Source organism: Podarcis melisellensis, assembly GCF_964234715.1.
Source record: "Podarcis melisellensis genome assembly, chromosome: 16".
Lineage (NCBI taxonomy): Eukaryota > Metazoa > Chordata > Lepidosauria > Squamata > Lacertidae > Podarcis > Podarcis melisellensis.
The window spans coordinates 22,653,578-22,678,097 of record NC_138533.1 but is presented as its reverse complement, the minus strand read 5'-3'; the positions used below and the strand labels follow the sequence as shown (position 1 = coordinate 22,678,097).

The 24,520-nt window shown below is 47.0% G+C and overlaps 1 protein-coding gene across 1 annotated transcript; it reads left to right on the top strand.

The window, feature by feature from the left end:
- The first annotated feature begins 467 nt into the window (after positions 1-467).
- Positions 468-23,464, top strand: TMEM233 (transmembrane protein 233). Its single transcript, XM_081892613.1, has 3 exons — positions 468-1,010; positions 14,331-14,465; positions 21,491-23,464. Exons 1-3 carry the CDS (start codon positions 789-791, stop codon positions 21,500-21,502), a joined length of 369 nt encoding a protein of 122 aa, XP_081748739.1. The 5' UTR covers positions 468-788; the 3' UTR covers positions 21,503-23,464.
- The last annotated feature ends 1,056 nt before the right edge of the window (positions 23,465-24,520 follow it).

The window sequence follows — 24,520 nt, the reverse complement described above, 5'->3', positions numbered from 1 at the left end:
GCTTTAGATACATGGTGCGGATGTGACCGTAGGAGCCAACTCCTTGGGGCTGAGGGCTCTTTTCCGCCCCTCCACTAAAATATTTGAGAGGGGCGCCCCACAAGTTAATGGTCATTACCATTATGGTCATTCAAATGGTGGGTGTGGGTGGGTGGGTGTACCATATCATGTGATCAGTGGGGCTTACCTCCACCCCCCCCAAAAATATTTTATTCAAGTTGGCACCCCTGGATGTGACCTCAATCATCCCCTTGCCATCCTGCCTGAGAAGACCGTCTAGCCATCCTGGCTTAGAGCCATTTCCCCAGCCCTCTCCCCCTCCTCCTCCCATCTCCCCCCAATACCTGATTGGGTCGAAGAGCTCCGTGTAACTCCAAAGTGGGCGTCCCTTCCCTCCAATCAGACGGCGCTCCGAGTGCATTGGTGCTGCTACTGCCGCCGCCGCCGCCCCGCTGGCCACACCAAAGGCGCTTTCAGTCCTTGCTGAGCCCGTCGGGAGCGATCTCTTCTTCCCCAAGCCTCTTCGGCTTGGTCGGGGAGCGAAACCTGAGAGTTTGCCCGGGATCGAGGTGGGCTTGGCTCGGTCTGCCTTTTGGCTGCCGTCCCTGAACGGAGACAGGAGCGAGAAGGAGAAGGAGGAGAGGGGCTGAGCGAGGTCAAGCGGCTCCCTCTGCGGCCGACGGAGCAGCTCTTTCTGCCGCAGGGACAGCAGCAGCAGCCGTGCGCTCCTCCTCGGCTCGCGTCCGCCCCGTCGAACTTCGTTTCTCCCTTCTTCCCGCACCGGCTTCATGGAGGGCTCCTCTTCGCCGCCGCCCGCCTACTCGGACCTCAGGCGGGGCCTGGGGAAGAGCAACAGCGGCGCCGACCTGCAGATGAACGGCGACGAGGAGGCGCCGGGCCCCGAGGAAGAGGAGATCCACGCGCCCAAAAACTACCTGTGGCTCAGCATCCTATCCTGCTTTTGCCCGTCCTACCCCATTAACATCGTGGCCTTCGTCTTCTCAGTGATGGTAAGCCTCGTGTGCTGTTTTTTTGGGGTGGGTTTAAGGGGGCAGTGGCGTAGCGTGGGTTGTCAGCACCTGGGGCAAGTAATTTGCGCCCCCTAACCCGTGGATTTGCGCCCCCTAACCCTAACCCCCAGATGTTGCGCCCGGTGCGGCCGGCCCCCCCTGCACCCCCCACGCCATGCCACTGTAAGGGGGCGACGTCGGGACTGGAGCGTCCCTATCTCCACGATTGCGCCCCTCCCCAGTTCGTCGCCTCCTACTGGACAGCTCTTACTTGGAAAGGGGAAGGACAAAATAAAATAATAATAATAATAATAATAATAATAATAATAATAATAATAATAATAATAATAATAATAATATCCCACCCACCTGGCTGGGCTTCCCCAGCCACTCTGGGCGGCTTCTAAAAAAATATTAAAATACTGTAATACATCAAACATTAGGGTTTAAAAGGGTTGTATTCAGCTGGACCCTACTCAGAGTAGACCTTTTGATTTCTTTCCAAGCCCTACTCAAGAGAACATTGGTTGGACTCAATGGGCATGAGGTAGCCATGCCCATTGGTTTCAGGGGGTTTTCTCTTGAGTAGAACCAGCACTGGAGAGATTCGCAGACATTAAAAGGACACGGGTTAGCCATGTTCCTTACTTTTAGTGGGTCTAATGACAACCCCAGCTGACCCGTGATTCCCCTGGACTACAGAGGGAGGGGACACAACACCCCCTATGAAATTTATTTTTCAGAACCTCTCCTTTCCAGCTTCAGTCTCTACTGCATCTTTAGATTCTGATCCGCTGCAGGTGTAACTCAAAAGTCCCATGGAGTTCAAACAGGAGCTTGCATCTAAGGGAGCATGGATGTAATGGCAGCCCAGACCTATTAATGGTTGGCCCAGAAGCAAGCTTCCTGGGTGATATTTAGCTAGACTTAACTTTCCAGGAAGTGCAATAGATGGTTTCAAGATGCAATGTTAGGGAGGGAGCCTCCAGATGTCCCGTCATTCCATTGCCAGCCCACACTTCCCCAAGCATTTCTGCACTACTTTCCTTCCTGAAAAAGCCCCCCTTTTTTTAAAAAAAGGTGAATTTATTGCCCGAGAACACTTTAACCCACTTCTAATTGCTCAAGCCTAAATTTGCAGCTATGCAATTGAATCTTTCTCCCAAAAGAACCACAAGTTGTGTGTACATATTGCTGGCTTAAAATCTAGCTAGGTTGTTCTTTTTTTCCAATTGGGATCAAAGCCAGGGTGGGTGTTTTTTTGGGGGGCGGGCGGGATGCAGCATTTTGTAAAAAATAATAATACAGAATCATAGAATTCTAGAGCTGGAACCTGCTCAAAGGGGTTGTCTAGTCTCTTCTCCCTGCAATGGGGGAATCACAGTTGAGGGTAGATTTTATCATTATTTATTATTGCATTTATTACTCTCCCCCACGTTCGTCCCAAAGGGGTTCAGAGCAGCAAAAGGCAGGATGGATGTGGATTGAACCCGGGGTGAGAGTGCAGTGGGTGCAGAGTAAAAAGGAAATGTGTGTTTACACAGCCCCAATCTGGAGGGGACCTGTGTTTACTCCAAGATCCTAAGCACTGCGGAGTTTAGTGGGGCTCACTCTGCTGTTGGTGCAAGCCTATGTTAAGGTTGTAACCTTTTGTCTCAAGATTTTGTTATCAATACCGTGGTACCTCGGGTTAAGTACTTAATTCGTTCCAGAGGTCCGTTCTTAACCTGAAACTGTTCTTAACCTGAAGCACCAGTTTAGCTAATGGGGCCTCCTGCTGCTGCCACGCCACCGGAGCACGATTTCTGTTCTCATCCTGAAGCAAAGTTCTTAACCCGAGGTAATATTTCTGGGTTAGCAGAGTCTGTAACCTGAAGCGTATGTAACCTGAAGCGTATGTAACCCGAGGTACCACTGTACTGGATAGAAGTTGTGGTTTCTGTAGTGCAAAGATGCTGCTTTTCGGTCACTTGCCTTGATTATCTGTCTTGTTTCTGTAACTTGTTCTCCTTCTGGTGCCCAGTCCATACAACAACCAGGGTGGTGTGGCGGTTGTGGCATCAGACTAGGGATCCGGGAGAGCAGGGTTCAAATCCTGCTTCCCTCACTGGGCAACTTTGCGTCACTTCCTAACTCTCTCTCGGCCTAGCCTCCATCACAGGGTGGTTGTGAGGATCAAACAGGGGAGGGGAGAAGAACCTTTGAGCTCTTTGAAAAATGGGATATAAGTGCAATTAATAAATACACTTTCAAGAACATGCACCATTGGTTTTGTTTTCAGAGAGAGAGAGGGATTTCAGATAATGAGCGGTGAGTGATTGTGTCTTGTATAGCACTAGGTATAGGAAAGATAGAACAGCAAAGTTAAAACCAGAGAGCCAGTGTGGTGTAATGGTTAGCATGTCAGACTAGGACCTGGGAGACCAGGGTTCAAGTCCCTGCTTGGCTATGCAGCTCACTGGGTCACCCTTGGAGGCCAGTCACTCTCAGCCTACTTGACCTGGGATTCGGGTGAATCAGACTGGGGAAGCCTTGGATATCCTTGGATCAAGTCTACCAGAGGCAATCCAGGGCTGTCAAAATGCAAGGCAAGGAAAGCAGGGAGAAGGAGCCCTGTGTGACTCTGTAAGGTTCCTTAATTGGGTCAGGGCCTGGATCCAAGTTGGGTGCAAGACAGGACGGGAGACCTGCTCAATCCTCACATGCACACATGAGGAAGATGTGCACAAGTCTTTTATAGTGGTGCATGGTTTGTTGGCAAGTTGTCATCCTTGTTGTTGTTTAGTCATTTAGTCGTGTCCGACTATTTGTGACCCCATGGACCAGAGCATGCCAGGCACTCCTGTCTTCCACTGCCTCCCGCAGTTTGGTCAGACTCATGTTTGTAGCTTCGAGAACACCGTCCAGCCATCTCGTCCTCTTTCATCCCCTTCTCCTTGTGCCCTCAATCTTTCCCAACATCAGGGTCTTTTCCAGGGAGTCTTCTCTTCTCACGAGGTGGCCAAAGTACTGGAGCCTCAGCTTCACGATCTGTCCTTCCAGTGAGCACTCAGGGCTGATTTTCTTTAGAATGGATACGTTTGATCTTCTTGCAGTCCATGGGACTCTCATCCTTGCCCCCCTGGCAATTCTAAACTTTCTTCTCATCCCATTCACTATTCTTTCCATTCCAGTGCCTTAGGTGTGAATTTCAGAACAGAGGGTGGTGAACTCCCTTGCCCTGTGTTCTGGCAGATTTTAGGCTATATGGAAGTGAGATCCAGGAAGCAAAGATGGTTTCGGAACTCTAGCCTTGAAAAGGGTGTGAGATCGGCTCATCTGTCCCCTCCACCCACCCTGCAATAAAAAAAATACCACAAGCTCTGGGGTCCTGGGAGGATGCAGTTTGTGACCAAATCTATAGGTTTATTACAGCAAACTTAAAGCAGAACTTTTAAATTCTTGAAGCATGACATTTCCAGCAGCTGATAAAAATGATAATCAGTTGCTCTGATGAAAAGGATGCATTTAAAGGATGATTTTGAAACTTCTCTTTTGTCCGTCATTATAATATCTCTCTTTCTCTCTAGGAGGTGAAGATCTGTGGCCCATTTTGGCCCATTTTGCAGTTCTGCCTGTCTCAGGGGTAGAGAGTACACCTTCTGCATGCTAACTGCTGTCTCCTTCCCGACATTGGGGTTGGGTTGGGGTCAGTGGTACGGCATCTGCCTTGCATTCAGAAGGACCCAGGTTCAATCCCCAGCATCTCAAGGCAGGGTCAGGAAAGACCCCTGTCTGAAAGCCTGGGAGAGATGCTGCCAGCCAGTGTAGACAATACTAAGCTAGATGGACCAATGGTCTGACTCGGTTTATGGCCACTTCCTATGTTCCTAGCTGCCAACCCAGAAGCCCAAGAGGAGTGTGAAGACAGAGGTTCCTATGGCCAAAGGCCCAACCTAGCCCTGGCTGTCATTTACCAGTTTGAAAGATTTTGACCCCTGCTCTTCAGCCGGGGTGGGGGGAAGCTTCCCAAACTGGCTTACAGCTATCAATAATAAGACTTGGCTTATAAGCTTAAAGATACAAAAGGAAAAAGGAGGAGGAGGGAGGAGGAAGAAGCAAATTCAGGTGCTAGGTCTTCGCTCTGGAGTTCTTGTAACAACCAGATGTAATAGGTCAAGGAGATGAGGTGCCAAAAAAATTCCATGTGTGCATGTGTGTACATGTGTGTGTGCGGGCGCATGCAGGCACATAGAGGATTTGGGAGATCAGAAACACTTCCAGTTGCAACTCTTTTTTCAATAAGAGCAACATTGGGCTGTGCATATGAGACCCTTCTGCAACAAATGTACATTATATTGTTCTCCCCGCATTGATTGCTCACTCAGTTCACAAACCTCCCACCATTTCCCTGCCCCCCCAGAGCTTCCCCTTCCCACCTCAAGTGACTGCTAAGCTCCCTATTCTTCCCCATTTTTCTCTTCTATTCTGCAGTCCCACTCTGCACCCCCATTTTCACAGGCATGCCCATGACTCTGCCCCACACGCCAAGTTCCTTCAGTTCCCTCCATCGCTACTTCACACAAACCTCTGCTCTTGTTTTAAACAGCAACATTTCACCTGTCAATGCCCCTCCCTCCTTGCTCCCATGACATGGCCGCTGGTGTTGTGCCGCTTGCTTCCTCACCCCACCCTAACTTCCTGCAAATCTGGGATTTTGATGCGAGACCCAGAATGGCTACGTGACGACAACCTTACATTTTTATGCATATAGGAAGATAAGTGTAGAAGTGTGGGTGGATATGTGGACGACACGGACCATCCATTCCGAGAGAGTCCATTTAGCCAACCTAATGGGTTGCGGTCCATTACTTGCGCGAAGGGAGAAATGGCTGGCCGTTTCAGAGCCCTGAGAGATTAGGAGAGGCTAAGGGTGTGTGCTTGTGTGTGCCAAAGAACCTTGAAGCACGTTCCGTCTGCAGTTGGCAGGACGGTGGACTGGAGACAGAAGGTATTTCGCTAAGAGAGATGGCTTCTCCCCCATCCCTCTGGGGACCATAAAGCTTTCAAGCAGCAAGGGTTATTTGAGAGCTCAAAAGAGATGCCTCGAATCACTATACAGATATCTCACCCTGCTGATCTGCTCTTTAAATAATGGGTACCATTTTCTCGCCATCAGAGTTAATGGCTCAACAAAAAACAAGTACGAATGGCACCAGCCCAGTACAGCAATATCCAACTGCCTTGTCCACACTCGTTCCTCTGCATCAAAGGTAGGGAACCTCTTTCAGCCTGAGGGCCGCAAATCCCTTCTGGGCAATCTTCCAAGGGCCACATGCCAGTGGTGGGTGGAGCCAGAAGGAAAACTGGGAGGAGCAACAGATGCAAATTGGACCTCTGTACAATAGGCTAGTTTCTACACACACACACACACACAAACACACTCATAATCCAGGCAAGCAAAAGGCACGATCACAGTTCAAGGACACATTCCAGCCAGGCAAAACACTCAAGGAGGGTGCAAAGCAGGGCTGGTGAGGGCTGTGGCCTGGGGAGGAGAGATGTGGCTGGAGAGGGCTGTGTGATATGGGCATAGGTGTAGCCAGGATTTATGTTGCGGGGGGGGCACGGCACCCCACCTGGCATCACTATCTGTCTGGCTCTGATACCTAGCACATTTGGAATGAAGGGTCTCAGCTGTTTTTAAGTGACTTTCTTTTGACCCCAAGTGCTCAGGAAAATCTGTCCAATTCTTTCTACAATTTCTATTTTTAGTTAAGTATTTTTATTTATTTATTTATTTGATGGGCATGGGAGAGTCTCAGGAGCCATGTGGAGGGTTGAATTTGGCCCCCAGGCCCAAGGTTCAATAGAAGCTTATAAAATTATACAGTGGTACCTCGGGTTACATACGCTTCAGGTTACATACGCTTCAGGTTACAGACTCTGCTAACCCAGAAATATTACCTCGGGTTAAGAACTTTGCTTCAGGATGAGAACAGAAATCGTGCTCCGGTGGCGTGGCGGCAGCAGGAGGCCCCATTAGCTAAAGTGGTGCTTCAGGTTAAGAACAGTTTCAGGTTAAGAACGGACCTCCAGAACGAATTAAGTATCGTATTTTTCGCTCTATAAGACACACCAGACCACAAGACGCACCTAGTTTTTGGAGGAGGAAAACAAGAAAAAAAATATTCTGAATCTCAGAAGCCAGAACAACAAGAGGGATCGCTGCGCAGCGAAAGCAGCAATCCCTCTTGCTGTTCTGGCTTCTGGGATAGCTGCGCAGCCTGCATTTGCTCCATAAGACGCACACACATTTCCCCTTACTTTTTAGGAGGGAAAAAGTGAGTCTTATAGAGCAAAAAATACGGTACTTAACCCGAGGTACCACTGGACACAGCTGGGAGAAAGTGGATAGAGAAATGTTTTTCTCCCTCTCTTTACTGCTAGAACTTGTGGATATCCAATGAACCTGAATGTAGGAAGATTCGGGTTTTCTTCCTGAAAGGTTAAAATGCAGCTTGGCTCTAAGCTATGAGGAGGCCTGAGCTCCTGCCGAAATTCAGGTGAAGACGAACCTCTTTTGTCAGGCTTTTACAGGTGGAGAGGTTTGATGGGTGAAGAACGTCACTGTTCCTGCATTACTTTATGCAGGGAATGTATGCGAATAGGTTCAGGTTATTTTGTTGCGAGGTGGCTGTGGCGGTGCAGAGCTGTATGAAAGCACCTTAATAAATAAAACGAAACAAATGTCTTTAACCAAAGCATTTTTAGCTTTCTCTCCAGCTGAGAAAGCCTCCCACAGTGGTTGACAAAGATCAATAACAAGGCAACCCTACTTTTTAGAGTTGCGGCCTAAAAGGCACGTCACAAAAGGAAAAATGAATGGGGAGGGAGAAGGGGGGAAACCATAGAAAATACATGAAACAGAAGGGGGCGGGGGAGAAATGAAGCCATTTCATTTAGGAGAAAACAAACCACAACCCTTAGATCTGATGTAACACAAAGCCAAGGCTTCTTGGTTTGTTTGTTCTGCTTCCACCAGTGAAGGATAGAGAAGGCGGCAATTGGGCAGTATATACCTGCCTGCTGTTCTTTCACAATAAACCACAATAAGCCATAACATCTGGCTTATCATTACATGCAAAAATGGCCATCAACTCATACAAGTCTGGGTAGAGGAACTTCAGGCCCAGGGGCCACAACTGGCCCTCCAGTCATCCCTGCCTGACCCGTGGCACTCTCCACAGGCCACACCCTTCTAGAAGTCAAATTTAAATATGTTGCTCCACCCAGTTGTGCTTCTGGCCCCACCCATTTGTCCCCCAGAAGGTTCCCCAGGAAGGCAGGAGGCCCTCACTCCCATAGAAGCTGCAATGTATTCATTTTGTATTGTCTTATGGATAAGCTCTTGCAAGGCTCCCACAAAACCCAAGTGTAATGAGAAGCGCAGGAATGCCCACATGATATATTTGCTGCATTGCTTCTGAAAAAGGGCCAGAGGAGACACTTGATCCACTAGCAATTTCCCTCCGGGTCTGCAATTCAGCTAAAGCCGCATGCCGTCATCGCAGACCTCTGCCTAGGTTTGTAGCTGATAGGATTTATTCTGTCTGCAGAACGTCTTCTTGAGGCGCTGGCATTCTGAAAAGCTTGCATCCGTCATGAATCGCCTGTGCTCCCAACCTGCCACGATTTATAGCAATTCCTATGAGCGGAGGAGAAATAGGATGCCTTATACAGTGATACCTCGGGTTAAGTACTTAATTCGTTCCAGAGGTCCATTCTTAACCTGAAACTGTTCTTAACCTGAAGCACCACTTTAGCTAATGGGGCTCCCGCTGTTGCACGATTTCTGTTCTCATCCTGAAGGAAAGTTCATAACCTGAAGCACTATTTCTGGGTTAGCGGAGGCTGTAACCTGAAGCGTATGTAACCTGAAGCGTATATAACCTGAGGTACCACTATACTGAGTCAGATCGCTGATTCCAGCTAGCTCAGAATTGTCCGCAGTGGCAGGGGAACCTGGGGCGGGGTGAACCACCCAGCGGCGCCTGCGCGACATCCCATATGGTCGCTATGTGAGAGGCAGCCCGTATAGACGCCGTGCGAGAGAGGCAGCCCATGCAAATGCCACGTGAGTGGTGCCCATACTAACTGCACACACGCCCTCGGCTGCTCTACAGCTGGGGGGGGGGGAGCGGGCCATATTGTCACTCACCGAGTGGTTCCCGGGGCGGCCCATCCCCTCCGCCCCCCACTTCATACTCCCTTGATTGTCTGTCTTGGGAGTCATTCTGCAGTAAAGACGTTTGCACCTTTAAGAACTGTTTCTGTGATCTCTGGGCAGATTCAGTACAGCTGGCCATGACTACGAAAGGAGGAAAAGTTGCAGTTTGAATCTGCCTGCAAGGAATAACACTCACAAGCTTTGTTGCTTTGTAATAAAACTTTTATTTTATTTGGTTTTACACCGGTCTTATGGTGTCAGAGTTTCTGTCACCTGCCACCAGAAGAAAAAACCCCTTTAACAGTCCGCACTGATGGAAGTCTCTCCTAGCCCTATCTGGAGATGCCAAGAATTCAACCTGGGGCCAGTGGCGTAGCGTGGGGGGTGCAGGGGGGGCGGCTGCACCAGGCACAACATCTGGGGTTAGGGTTAGGGGGTGCAAATCCACGGGTTAGGGGGCGCAAATCCATGGGTTAGGGGGCACAAATCAACAGGTTAGGGGGCGCAAATCCACGGGTTAGGGGGCGCAAATCCACGGGTTAGGGGGCGCAAATTACTTGCCTTGCCCCGGGTGCTGACAACCCACGCTACGCCACTGCATGGGGCTTTCTGCATTTGAGGCAGATGCTTATTTATCATGGGCTAGCCAAGTCGGGAAATGCAGAGGGAGGATATGGGGGAGGCCTCCAGTGGGATGTGGGGCATCTGCTGGGAGTGGGGGAATCTGCTAGCAAGGATTGCAGGGTGGGGGGCTTCCTCAGCCTGCTCTCTCCCCTCCTCCCTTTCCACATTTGGTGGAGAACCGCCGTCAGATACAGCTGTCTGATACTGGGAATAGCTCTGCCTTCCCAGAAGAGAATAGTTCACCAGTCCCAGCCACCTCTCAGGTGGTAGTGACTTGTTCCCTGTCACCCAAGTCCAGGAGGAGCCCAAAGAGAAGGAAGCAGAGGGCTCTGCCTACTGAGCATTGCAAGAGATTTCAGAAACTCTTTCAGCCTTAAGATGAGCACACCCTGTTCCTATATTCAGGATAGCCATTGGATCATCTTTCAAAGCTTTGCCAGCTGGAGCTCCTGCCTTTGTTGTAGCTGTTATTGAGGATTAGCAAAGAGTATTGCCTAAAGTGCCTTAAGCCAACAATCTGCCTATATACCACAATAATCTAAGCATAAAAGCCTTTGGAAAGCGTGTATCAATTTTCTTCAGCAACTGGGAGCCAGGACAATGCTCTGCCACTGAGCTATGGCCATTCTCAAGGTTGCCATTCTCTGATCGGAGGGACGAGTGGGGAGGGGAAGGTTCCAGCACCATGGAGAGCTCTGAGCAAACCACTTGTTCCATCAAAGGTAGAGGAGGACCGAGGTCCTCGTGTATAGTCATGAAAACAATATACAAACGTAAATTAAATTAGGGTAAATGTCTTGCAAAAAGAGGTGTGTATATTTGCCCAACAGGCATGCAAAAATCTGTCTATATACCTTAAGAAAATGTCCATTTTGGTGCATTTTTAAAATGTTGAGGCTGCCATATTGATTCACAATGGTGGCCAATATCAAAACATAGTTAAAAAACTGCTCCGTGATCTCAGGAGCCATTGTGCCAAATTCCTTGTGTCACCTTAAAGGTAAAGGTAAAGGGACCCCTGACCATTAGGTCCAGTCGTGGACGACTCTGGGGTTGTGGCGCTCATCTCGCTTTATTGACCGAGGGCTTCTGGGTTATGTGGCCTGCATGACTAAGCCACTTCTGGTGAACCAGAGCAGCACACAGAAACGCCATTTACCTTCCTGCTGGAGCGGTACCTATTTATCTACTTGCACTTTGACGTGCTTTTGAACTGCTAGGTTGGCAGGAGCAGGGACCGAGCAACGGGAGCTCACCCCGTCGCGGGGATTCGAACCGCCGACCTTCTGATCGGCAAGTCCTAGGCTCTGTGGTTTAACCCACAGTGCCACCCAATAAATAGAGGATTTAGCTTTTTGCCCTCACCTTTCATCTGACCTTTGTGTAGTTTATATCCCAGGAATTGAACCTAGAACTTCTAGATGTTGGTGGCCATTGCTGGCTCTTGTGGGAGTGAGTTCTGTAGTTTAACTATGTCTTGTGTGAAAAAGTCCTTTTATCTGTCCCAAATCATTCAGTTTCATTTTATGTCCCTGAGTTATAGCATTAGGAGAGAGGGAGAAAAGCTGTTCTCCATCCACTTTCTGTGTGCCATGTATCATTATATAAGGTTCTATCATGGCACCTCTTTCTCTCCTTTTCTCTAAACTAAAAAATCCCAAATGCTGCAAATTTTCCTCATGGGAGAGTCATTTAAACCAAAGTCAGCTACAATTTAGGAGCAAATAAATGTCAGTAAAACCACACCTAAAAATAGTTTGCCCTCTTACTCAAATGCCTGGCCAATATCTCTGGCCTCCAGGTAAAACCAGAATCCCTTTCCTCCTCCCCTCCACCTCGCACTGCTCAGATGCATATTCTCTCAAGTGGACAGCCGAGCCTTCGAAGTGCAGCACTTAGTTAAATTGCTGTGGGATTTATTGATCAGCAATGGTGGAGCAATGAGCCGTACAACGAATGCAGCAGTAATAATCAGCTCCTGGATAAATGGCCGCTTCGTTCCTGGCGTTGATTGGGAATAGCCAGTGTGGTGTAGTGGTTAGAGTGTCAGGCTCTAGCATGCGGGAGGTAAAGGTAAAGGGACCCCTGACCATTAGGTCCAGTCGTGGACGACTGGGGTTGCGGCACTCACCTCGCTTTATTGGCCGAGGGAGCCGGTGTACAGCTTCCAGGTCATGTGGTCTGCATGACTAAGCCACTTCTGGAGAACCAGAGCAGTGCACGGAAACGCCGTTTACCTTCCCGCTGGAGTGGTACCTATTTATCTATTTGCACTTTGATGTGCTCAGGGTTCAAATCCCCCACTCAGCCATGGAGTGCATTGGGTGACCTCAGGCCAGTCATTAACCTACCTTGCAAGGTTGTTGTGGGGATTAAATGAGGAGGGAGAAAACCACGTACAGTGGTACCTCGGGTTACATACGCTTCAAGTTACAGACTCCGCTAACCCAGAAATAGTACCTTGGGTTAAGAACTTTGCTTCAGGATGAGAACAGAAATCGTGCTCCGGTGGCGTGGCAGCAGCAGGAGGCCCCATTAGCTAAAGTGGTGCTTCAAGTTAAGAACAGTTTCAGGTTAAGAACGGACCTGCGGAACGAATTAAGCACTTAACCCGAGGCACCACTGTACACCGCCTTGAGCGCAGTGGAGAAGAAAGTGAGATATAAATACAATGAGTACATAAATAAAACAAAAAATTATAAGGAAACAAAAAAAGAAACCCAGTGCCTTTTTTAAATCAGTGGTTAAAATCAGCACAGCTTTTAAAGGTTCAAGTCCACCTTCTTGATTCAAAATGATTTCCAAGTACATCCAAGCACAGACCAAAGCCTATGATCTTGATCATAGGAACCATTGTGTAAGAATTGGTCACGATATCTTTTAAGAGATGTATGACAGCTTTCCAAAATATATAGTAGATTTGGGTAGTGGGGAGAGAGGACAGGAGAATGAAAAAACTGTGAGCTGGTTGTTAAAGTATTATGCCGATGATTTATTCATTACTGAATTGATACACAACCCTTCCTCCCCAAGGATCCCAGGCTGGCAGACAGATACAAAACTGTAAAAAGAAAAAGAAAAACATTACAAAATAAATTAAAATGGACAGTCAAATCAGCCATGATAAAATGGGCTCAAGATATTGGGTACAACATTATGTTTGAAGACTGCGAAAGGTTATGGACCACTGGATTGAAATTCACGGCATGTAATGCCCTGAAGGAAAATATTATGAAAATGATATATAGGTGGTACATGACCCCAGTCAAGCTTGCAAAAATATATCATCGGTCTGATAACAAATGTTGGAAATGTAAGGGGGCTGAAGGGACATTTTTGGGACATTTTTTCATCTTTGGTTTACTTGTCCAAAAGTGAAGGCCTTCTGGGAAATGATTTATAATGAGTTAAAAAAGGTGTTTAAGTACACCTTCCCTAAGAAACCAGAGGCCTTCCTCCTGGGCATTGTGGACCAAAAGGTGTTAAAGAAGGACAGAACTTTTTTTATGTATGCAACTACAGCAGCAAGAATACTTATTGCAAAATATTGGAAGATACAAGACCTTCCCACACTGGAAGAGTGGCAGACGCAATTGATGGAATATATGGAACTGGCCGAAATGACAGGCAGAATCCGAGATCTGGGAGAAGAAACAATGGAAGAGGACTGGAAAAAATTTAAGGACTATTTGCAAAAACATTATAAGTTGTATGAATGTTAAGAATCTGCATGACTTGGAAATTCTAGCTCCTGCAATTAGATTGGGACGATAGGAGATAAGTCATGAGTAAGGAAAAGTTGAAATTTAAAGTTATTTCATGTTTATATTAAGGTATAAGTAATTGATAAAAAGTACTTTAAACCCAGAAGTATAACATTTGAAAGATAAAAATAAGGTACGAAACAAGGTAATAATTTGCTGATATGTTTATTGTAAAGAACGCAGGGTGAGGGAAATGCGGGGAAGTCCAGTCAGTAAGGTGAAAATATTTTTGAAAGTTGGATCGTTTTCTTTTTTCTTCTTTCTTTTTCTTGTATGCTTTCTTTTTTTCTATGTATCTTATATTTTTGACCTTGTAATTGAAAATGCAATAAAAATCTTTTTTTTAAAAAAACAAAATAAATTAAAATGTTCTAAAATCAATTGCAATCAAAAACATACTTCCAGCCTATACTCTCGAGGTGGCCAGGCGCAGTATTCTTCAGCCACCAGATGCTTGGGTGAACAGGGACATTTTCTCCTAGGGAGTTAATAATGATAGAGACAGGCACACCTGGCTAGTGAGGGCATTCCTCAACTGGGGGCCACCACCAAAGAGGCCCTGTCACAGGACAGTGCCAACCACGCAGCCTCCAGTGACAGCGCCTCCGGCAGCAAGGCCTCACCTGCCAATGGTGGCAAAAGGAGTGAGAATGGAGGCACAGGTTGGTTGGTTGGTTGGTTGGTTGTTGTTTTTTTAATGAAAATCGTATTTCTCCTCTGCAGGCATTAAACAGTTACACACAGGGAGATATAGAGGGTTCAAAAAGACTGGGCCACACCGCACTCCTGGTTGCTATCGCAGCGATCCTCATTGGCCTCGTGTTGATCGGTATCCTTTGTGCAGTTCATTTCACTACGGTAAGTTAGATTTCGCCATTCTCCAGCCAATGTGCTAGAACTTGATGCCATCTTAAACAATCCTGTTAATTTGCAGAGAGGGGAGAGATGAGACAGTTATTTCCAGTACTGTAGTGGATACTCGCAGCTATGGCAGCTTCTAAGATTATGCTCTCTTCTTTAATCTGTGTTTCTTGTGCTCCTGCATGCTTAGAGGGGCAGGGCCAGCACTCAGGAGTTGGCTTCGCTGGGTATCTACCAGTGCCCATATCCCAGTGGGGGGACCATTGCCAACTCCTGGAGCTCCAGCAAGCATGGATAGGAACTGAGAAAAGAGGGGACGGCCTCTGCCCAACTTGTCCCCTTCTCTTTGGGCAGAGTGGGCCTGCAGAAAGAGGGTCAATCAATGGGGAGCGGTGATTTGTAGTGTAGTAGCAGGCTCAAAGCCACCAGCCCCTTCTGAGGTTATGCAGCCTTCTAAAAACAGTCTTATTATTTTTCAATAATTAGGGGTGCATTGCAACAATCAATGCAAATCTCCATGGGTTGCCTTCCAGCTAGTTCTACAATGTTCCATGCACGTACATGGGCAAATGATTTGGAGCGCTCCGATATCTTCTTTTGGAGCAAGTTACATTGTGTTTTCCGTGAAGGTCTGTTGGATGAAACAGAACATGCACCCCTGTTCCCTTGAATCTGGAGCATCTGGTGTTTTCAGTCTTCCCAAATGTTTGGGCTTTGGAGCAGCTCTGGATTTTATTTTATTTTTAATAATTTTTATTAATTTGGCGTAATATTCACCGGAGTCAACATTTTCCCCACAACACTTCCTCGGACTGGCGGGCGTGCCTCAGCGATACTCCAATTACCCAGATTCCTAAAAACAAAAACAAGTAAACACACATCGATAAAGTAACACTATATATGGAGATTCTTCGAATCTCGCAACTTCCCCTCATCCCTTCTACGGAGTCTTGTTTTAAAACATCTACAACTGCATATTAGTTTGTACTCCAGTTATTATATCAAACCATATTATCCATAATATTTTTACACTACCAGTATGTCAAAATCCTGCTCTTGTTTCCATCTGCTTACAGTGGTCTCCTAAATAACTTGTAAATTTCCCCCATTCATTTATAAAGTTTTTATCCTCTTGGTTTCTGAGTTTTCCAGTCAGCTTTGCCATTTTGGCATAGTCCACCAGCTTGGTTTGCCATTCTTCTCTGGTAGGGAGCAGCTGTGGATTTAGGGTGGTGTGGGCTGCCCCCCCCCAGCACACAGGATGCCCAGCCTAGGAGGTGCAAAACAACAACAACCACTTATATTTATAAGGGTACCTAGTGAGAAGATCCATAAACATCAACTGTACCAAAAGGAATTATTACGAAAATGAAAAATATTTCTGGGGGTGGTGGAAGCATCAAATGTTGTCCTCACTCAGGGTGCCATATTACCAAAGTCCCCCCCTGTTTGGAGCAGAATAACTCCTCCTCGGGTATTCTTCCCATGCACCTTCTCCAGAATGACCCTAGGAGCCGATCCTCCATGGCTAACTCGCCTCCTTTCACTCCAGTTGCCTTCAAGAGCCAGTGTGGTATAGTGGTTAAGAGCGGTGGACTCGTAATCTGGTGAACTGGGTTCGCGTCTCCGCTCCTCCACATGCAGCTGCTGGGTGACTTTGGGCTAGTCACACTTCTCTGAAGTCTCTCAGCCCCGCTCACCTCACAGAGTGTTTGTTGTCGGGGAGGAAGGGAAAGGAGATTGTTAGCCGCTTTGAGACTCCTTCGGGTAGTGATAAAGCGGGAAATCAAATCCAAACTCCCCTTCTTCTTCTTCTTCCAATCAGCACATAGTGAGAGAAGGCTGCTTATCAGTAGCTTAAAAAGTCCCTCTTTCATGCTTATTGGGTGAATCCAGGAGTCTGGGGACAGGGACCCTGCTGCAGAAATATGAATGGGTCTTTGACCCTAACATGACCCCAGACCAAAACACCACTGGGCAACGCACAGGCTCTGGTTAAATTCCCGAGAAGCCAAAGCTTTCATTTTAAGAAATAAAGTCTCCAGACCTCATGAGCTGAAACTAGTGGAGCTGTTTTTTAAATACCAAAAACAAAACAAAACACCCGCACAAAAACAGATCAAAGGAGCAGGCAAACAGCCCAAATACATTAAAACATTATTTTGTGATTTCAGGTTCTGAATGAATAATAATGAGACTAGTGGTAGCAATGACATCTGAGTGTGCAACCCTGTGCACACTCCCCTGTCTCCCCATAAATCTCAGTCCTTCCTCCGGATATCCCGAGGAGGAGGCCAAAGCTGCAACCCTATCTCCACTTACCTGGGTGTAAGCCCCATTGTACCCAGTGGGACTTCCTTCTGAGTAGACACGGATTGGATTGCACTGTAAAGACCCCAGAACTTCAAGTCAGGCTGCATCGCCAGCTGGCAGCCTTACCTTGTCACGATGTAGGATCTGAAAGGGAAAGTTGCATAAGGGAAAGGTGGAAGGAAGTGGATAAATTTAGCCCAAAGAAGATTAAGGGGGGAATTCCGTCAAGTATCTAGAAGGAAGATGGGAAATGCTTGCGCTTTCTGCCTAAGCGGCGAGGAGCAGAGGCATCTTCCCAGAGGTATCTGGTTGGCAGCTGCAAGGAAACGATGCTGGGTGAGGTGGACCTTTGGCCTGATCCAGAACCCAGGCCCTCCCTCCCCTGTCAGTATGCTTCTGAAGTAACAGTTGACACGGGGAAAGAAGATAGAGGAAACTTTTCTTCCCTCTCTCCTAACACTAGAATTGACCAACATCCAAGGAAGCGGAAGATATGGGATGGATTAAACCAGGGGTCAGCAAACATTTTCAGCCGTGGGCCGGTCCACCATCCCTCAGAGCATGTGGTGGGCCAGACTATATTTTTTTGGGGGGGGGGGAATGAACAAATTCCTATGCCCCACAAATAACCCAGAAATGCATTCTTAATAAAAGGACACATTACACTCATGTAAAAGTACGCCGATTCACGGACCGTCCAAGGGCCGGATTGAGAAGATGATTGGGCCGCATCCGGCTCCCGGGCCTTAGGTAATAATAATAATAATAATAATAATAATAATAATAATATACAGTGGTACCTTGGGTTACATACGCTTCAGGTTACATATGCTTCAGGTTACATACGCTTCAGGTTACAGACTCCGCTAACCCAGAAATAGTGCTTCAGGTTAAGAACTTTGCTTCAGGATGAGAACAGAAATCGTGCTTTGGTGGTGCAGCGGCAGGAGCGGGAGGCCCTATTAGCTAAAGTGGTGCTTCAGGTTAAGAACAGTTTCAGGTTAAGTACGGACCTCCGGAACAAATTAAGTACTTAACCCAAGATACCACTGTATTTATTTATACCCCACCCATCTGGCTGGGTTTCCTCAGCCACTCTGGGCAGCTTCCAACAAAATATTAAAATATAGTAATGCATCAAACATTAAAAGCTCCCCTAAAGAGGGCTGCCTTCAGATGTCTTCTAAAAGTCTGGTAGTTGTTGTTCTCTTTGACGTCTGATGGGAGGGCGTTCCACAGGGCGGGCGCCACTACCGAGAAGGCCCTCTGCCTGGTTCCCTGTAACTTAGCTTCTATTTGCATGGCTGTGATGTTTCTGTTGTGACCCACTAGTGGGTCCCAGCTGACCAGCTGAAGACCAGTGATACACAGGCATGTGTGAATCTACTCATGAATGCTGGTTGTGAAGTTGGGTGCAGAATTCAGGAGGGGTGGGGACCTCGATTTTCATTAAAGAGGGGATTTAAGTTCCTAGTCCCTAAGACTATGACGAACATGTTGAAAGTGTAAAGCAGGCATAGGCAAACTCGGCCCTCCAGATGTTTTGGGACTACAACTCCCATCATCCCTAGTGCTCATGGATGATGGGAATTGTAGTCTTAAAACATCTGGGGGCCGAGTTTGCCTATGCCTGGTGTAAAATCTCACGTGGGCAGAACCTGGGTGAAAGGAAAACCCAGGAGTCAGGAGGTTGTGCTTGGATGCCTGCAGAGTTCCTTACCTATTGCTGTGACTAGTCAAATAAGGTATGCAAGTGAGCAGAACAAATTATCTAAAGAAATACAGTATTTTGAAGTGCAGTAAGCCCATAATTTGTGTGCAATCAGCTTTATGAAAAATAAAAATAAAATAGAAAGGGGGCGGGCATCCAGGAAAAAAGACTTTCGCAATCCCACTTGCCATTGGACTTACAGTTTTTTTTAACTATATGCAGTTTTGGCTTTAGGGGTGATACCTGGAATGTAAATTGTGGGCTTGCTATATGCATCCCTTTTGGTAGGTAGGGAATTGGGGGGAGTGGATGCAAAAGGGGACCGTGGCTCCTTCACCTTTCACGAAGTCAGGGGCAGGAGCCTGCCACCCTATCCAATTAAGGATTGCTCACATTGCTACTTATCTCCAGAATCTTCACAGCACTCCTGTAAGGTAGGCCAAAGACTAGCATAGCCAAAGACTGTAGCCAGAGGTCCTGCACCTTTAAGAGCTGAACAGAAGAGGGGATTTCAATACTATTAAAGGTGCAGGAGCATTTTGCCTCTGTTGCAATAGTAGGCTACCTTATTAGAACCAGGATTGTGAAACCTGCGGCCCTCCAGATCACATCATCTCCACCTCTTGGCCACCTGGAAACTGCAACGTAAAAGACAGCTTTCCTTGACACAGCCTTTTGGTTATTTCCCCCGTATAAAAATATCTGTGTCAGTGACCTATGCACGTCCCTAGATGAGGTTGGACTCCAACTCCCATCATCCCTGACCATTTACTAAGTTTGCCATGGATGATGGGAGTTGGAGTCCAACATGTGGAGCTCCAAGGTTGAAAAGTGCTATCCTGCGCTCTCATAGAGCAGCCTTTGCTAACCTGGTGCCCTCCAGATTCTTTGGAATACAACTTCTTCGAGAGCCAGTGTGGCGTTGTGGTTGGAGTGTCGGCTCTGGACCTGGGAAACCAGGGTTTCAAATCCTCGCTTGGCCACGTGAAACTCACTGGGTAACCCTGTGCCAGTCGCTGCCTCTGGCCTAATTTGCTTTGCAGGTTTTCTGTGGGTATTAAATGGGGAGGGAGAGAACCATGTACAGTGGTACCTCAGGTTAAGAAGATAATTCGTTCTGGAGGTCCGTTCTTAACCTGAAACTGTTCTTAACCTGAGGTACCACTTTAGCTAATGGGGCCTCCCACTGCCACCGTGCGATTTCTGTTCTCATCCTGAAGCAAAGTTTTTAACCTGAGGTACTATTTCTGGGTTAGTGGAGTCTGTAACCCAAGGTACCACTGTACGCCACTTTGAGCTCCTTGTAGAATAAATAATATAAATATAAATGCAAGAAATAACCCCAAAATATCTGTAGGGCACTCTGTTGTCAAAGAGAGATTGCAGGGAGATGCCACTCGTGGAAGGACACAGGAAGTTAGTTCCTCTGCTGTACAGCCATGTCCTGAGTGTCTGGCAACCTTCGCTGGCATATTTACATCGCTGGCTCTTCATCCTGGCAGATGGAATTACCAGCTGTCCCCAAAGACACGGGAGCAGCAGAAGGGCTGTGGTGGGATGTTTCTGCAAGACACACAAGTTGAGATGGCCATGAACTTTTCACCTCTTTCTGCTGGACACCGTGCTTGAGAGGATGGGTTGTGTGTGTTTCCCTCCCCCACAACCGAAACCAGAGCTCTCAAGAAACTTCCTAAATAATTAGGCCTGCATGCTTGAAACTGTTTATTACTTAGTCCTTTTTTAAAACATCTGCCCTGGATCTTCCAATCATCAGCTCCGTTGCATGTCCAAAAGTTCTTCTGTCATACGAGTGGGAGAAAAACAACCTATCCATTTCGTCATGCCCTGCATAATTTTGTGAACCTATATCAAATCCTTGCTCACTTTTGCTCTGAACTGGAAAAAGTCCATAATACTTGCATTAGATGTGGTAGAAATTGTGGGAGGCACATACTTACACAATCCATTATGCACAGCAGTCCTTTGGGGTCTTTTCCCTGTGCTGCAACTGCTATGAGGGAGACTCCTGGTGGAAACCACAGGGGTCAGAGGTCAGCAAACTTTTTCAGCAGGGGGCTGGTCTTCCATCCCTCAGACCTTGTGGGGGGGGCTGGACTGTATTTGGGGGGGGAATGAACGAATTCCTATGCCCCACAAATAACCCAGAGATGCATTTTAAATAAAAGCACACATTCTACTCATTTTGGAACTACAATTCCCATCATCCCTAGCTGACAGGACCAGTGGTCAGGGACGATGGGATCTGTAGTCTCAAAACTACAGCTGGAGGGCTGGAGTTTGCCTATGCCTATAGAATCTACCACTGAGCTGTGACTCTCCTCTCTCCTTAACTATGACCTTCCTTTCCCCTTTAAGTCAGGTGTGGGGAAACTTTGGCCCCCCTGATGTTGCTGAACTGCACCACCCACCACCCCGGCCATTGGCTCTGCTTGCTAGGGCTTCTGGGAGTTGTAGTCCAGCTGGGAGTTGTAGTCCCCCATTCCTGCCTCTGCGTTACAGCTGTGTTTTGCCGCTATGAGCACCAGCGGCTCTGGTAATTGCCCAGGGTGTGGCTGATTGCTTCTTCTATGTTAAAACAAGGAAGGCTTTATGAAAACACCAAAAAACAAAACAAATCAAAAGCCATTAGTGAATATCAAACCATTTCCTGACAGTCAGGAATCCATTGATTTTTCGAGATCGCCCTGATACATAATTCAGCACGAACTGGCAGCGAGATGACAGCTACCAGTGGAGACTTAATGCTTGTGATTCAAAAGGGTATTGAGCCACTAATGCAGTGAGTTGTTTGTTTAATGGGAACAAGGGCTATTAAATAATGTGTCCATTAGGCCTTGAGGATGAATAATTTAAATAAGGCAATCAAACTTTCTAACTTTCTCTTCTTCTTCTTCTTCTCTCTCTCTCTCCCCTTCCCGAATCCTCCTCTTCTCTTTGTGGGAGGGAAAAACCGCCATTATTTTTAACACCAACGCAGCACGTCATCTGACATCCAAGACACAGGATGGGAAGCGTTGCCCGTCTTCAAACCTCTGGGAAAGGCACAGGGAATCTCTGGCAAAGGGAAGGAAAACAAGGATCCTTCAGTCCAGACGGTTTGATTCCAGTCGCTGGTGAACAGATTGCGTCCGCTATCGCTGTCCACAGTGCTGCGTAAACCGAGACGAGCATTAAAAAGTATTTCTTAAGGAATGCTGTTAATAGAGAAATGCTTCCAATTCGCTTTTCAAACTCCCAAACTCCAGGCCTCCGTTATCATGTATGTTGGAGGTAGTACCTCTATTCCTGCAACACACACAAACTCCTCTCCCTCCATCCTACATTGTAGGCATTTGGGCTCACACTTGTGTGCAACATCGCCCAGGTCAGAGGCGTTTGCTGGCTGAACTTTTTGGATCACTGATGGATGCAAGGACCGAGCTGGAGGAGCAGGCTGGACAAGGTGATTTTTGGGTTGACTTCTGCTTCAGGTCCATTGACCCCATTGGAGCCTCTCTGGACAAAAAATGAGAATGCTTTCCCAGCCCATCATACATCTTTGATCTACTGCGGCTCAACCCTCTCTACAGCTTCAGAGTTATCATCTGAGTTTCTCAGTCTAGCATGGATATTTAGAAAGCTGCCTCGTTGGTCCATCTTGCTTAATATTGTCTTATGCAGCCCTCCAGGGTGTCAGTTCTCTCCCAGTCCTACCTGGAGAAGCTTTGGACTTGAATCTGAGACTTTCTGCATGCAAAGTAGATGCTCCACCAATCCACTCTCTTTCTTCCTGAACTGCCTTCTCTCCAGTCCAGCTTTCTCCCTCCTCTTTCTGCAAAACAGGCTTCTTCTTTTTCAGGAATGTTTTGCTATCTCTTTTTACAGACTCCCATTTCTTTGATCAGGCCTCTGCTACGTGTTTGTGCTTGTCCGGCTGTGTATGATGTCATGTGCGACTCAAGAGGACAACTCGTCCTGAGAGTCGGTGAAGGATGGTGCTGGCGAAGGGAGATCAGCCTGGCCTGCTCACGTGCCTTTAAGAACAACTCGATCCGCAGTAATGAGCAGGCGGAGCTTTCCTCTGCATGGAAATTACATTTAAACCACCTAACTTCCCCCAAAGAATCCTGGGAACTGTAGTTCTGGGTATTGTAATCCTGGGCATTGCAGCTTGGGGGTAAACTACAGTTCCCAGGAATCTTTGGGGGAAAGCCATGTGCTTTGAATGTTAAACTTGTAGGCAGAGCACATGACTGAAAATCAAGCTTCAGTTAAAGGCACCAGCCAACTTTGGGGTGGCTATAAATTGGCAAGCAAAATGTAATCAGGCTTGACTTGCATTTTGATACCCTGTAGGCTAGGCATCCTCAAACTTGGCCCTCCAGATGTTTTGGGACTACAACTCCCATCACCCCTGGCTAACAGGACCAGTGGTCAGGGATGATGGGAATTGTAGTCCCAAAACATCTGGAGGGCTGAGTTTGGGGATGCCTACTGTAGGAAATTCTTTTTCCCAGTGCCAGATCCTGAATGGAATGGGTTATAGCCAATGGTCAACCTACTCAGAGTGGATCCATTTAAATTAATTGACATGTTTAACTGAATTCTATTAATTTCAATTGGCTAACTCCAACTTAGTTGGATACAACAGAATGGAAACTTTCTATGGGGTAAGGAGAATAATTTTTATTTTATTTATTATTTATTAAATTTGTATACCGCCCTATAGATCTCAGGGCGGTTCACAACATAAAATGCATCCTCCCACCTGTACAAGTAAGGAAATATAAAAGTTTTATCCCTTCCCTTCCATCACCATAACTTAAGGGATGTTACAAGGAACTTTCCCCAAGGGATAAAGGGTAATTGTGATCACCCCGTGTCTGACTGTGGATTTTTTTTTTTAATTAACACTTAAATGTCATGTCTGAAAAAAAGGGGGGATTCAATAAACTTGTATTGGTTTGTATAATTCTTTGTTCAAATAACTTTAATGCTTTCTTGAGGACTTCTGTAAAGGATCTGCTCCCTAGTGCATGGGACACAACAGAGCAAGAAAAGGGTCAGAAAAGGGTCACTGAAATTATTGTGGGAATGGCTGAAGCATTTTCCTTACAAGGAAAGGCAAAAATAAAATGAAAAGCACGTGAAAGAAAGACAACAAAGGATGATAGTGGTTTATAAATTTATATGTGGTGTAGAGAACGGCGGAAGAAAAGATGTATTCCCCCCCCCCCCTTTGGGTGACTATTATACAAAAAAACCCTGCTCCTTTCCCCTTATAGGGTACCCAAGAGCCCATATGGGGACGCAGGTGGCGCTGTGGGTTAAACTACAGAGCCTAGGGCTTGCCGATCAGAAGGTTGGTGGTTCAAATCCCTGTGACGGGGTGAGCTCCCGCTGCTTGGTCCCTGCTCCTGCCAACCTAGCAGTTTGAAAACATGTCAAAGTGCAAGTAGATAAATAGGTACTGCTCCGGCGGGAAGGTAAACAGTGTTTCCGTGCACTGCTCTGGTTCGCCAGAAGCGGCTTAGTCATGCTGGCCACATGACCCGGAAGCTCCCTTGGCCAATAAAGAGAGATGAGCGCCGCAACCCCAGTCTCGGTCACGACTGGACCTAGTGGTCAGGGGTCCCTTTACCTTTACCCCCCTTTACCTTTACCCCCCAAGTGTTGTAGCAGTAGTCTCTCTAAATATCATAGCCCAAGAATCTGATTATGACAATTCCAGCACATGTGTATGAAATTCCCTCCAGCAATTGTAATTTCTACTCTTCATTAAGCTAGCCATAAAGGAATCAGATGTGATCCTGGGGGTTTTTTGTACTATGGTGTTAAGGTTCCGTAGCTCTGGCAGTATTCAGACAGGTGTTTTTTGCAGAATCATTGCTGCTCAGGCAGGCAAGACCTATTATGCAAGATCCACAGGATGTCATTGGCATCAAAATGCCAGGCTGCTCCACCCCCACCCTCATTTAATCAGGATTTACCCTTTCCGTGGGAAATCCAGTGAGTTAAAAAAAAAACG

Excerpts from the sequence above, each read along its gene's own strand:
- TMEM233 (XM_081892613.1), top strand. The coding sequence starts at position 789 with ATGGAGGGCTCCTCTTCGCCGCCGCCCGCCTACTCGGACCTCAGGCGG. Across the intron at positions 1,011-14,330 it reads CCTTCGTCTTCTCAGTGATG|GCATTAAACAGTTACACACA; the intron begins GTAAGCCTCGTG and ends TCTCCTCTGCAG.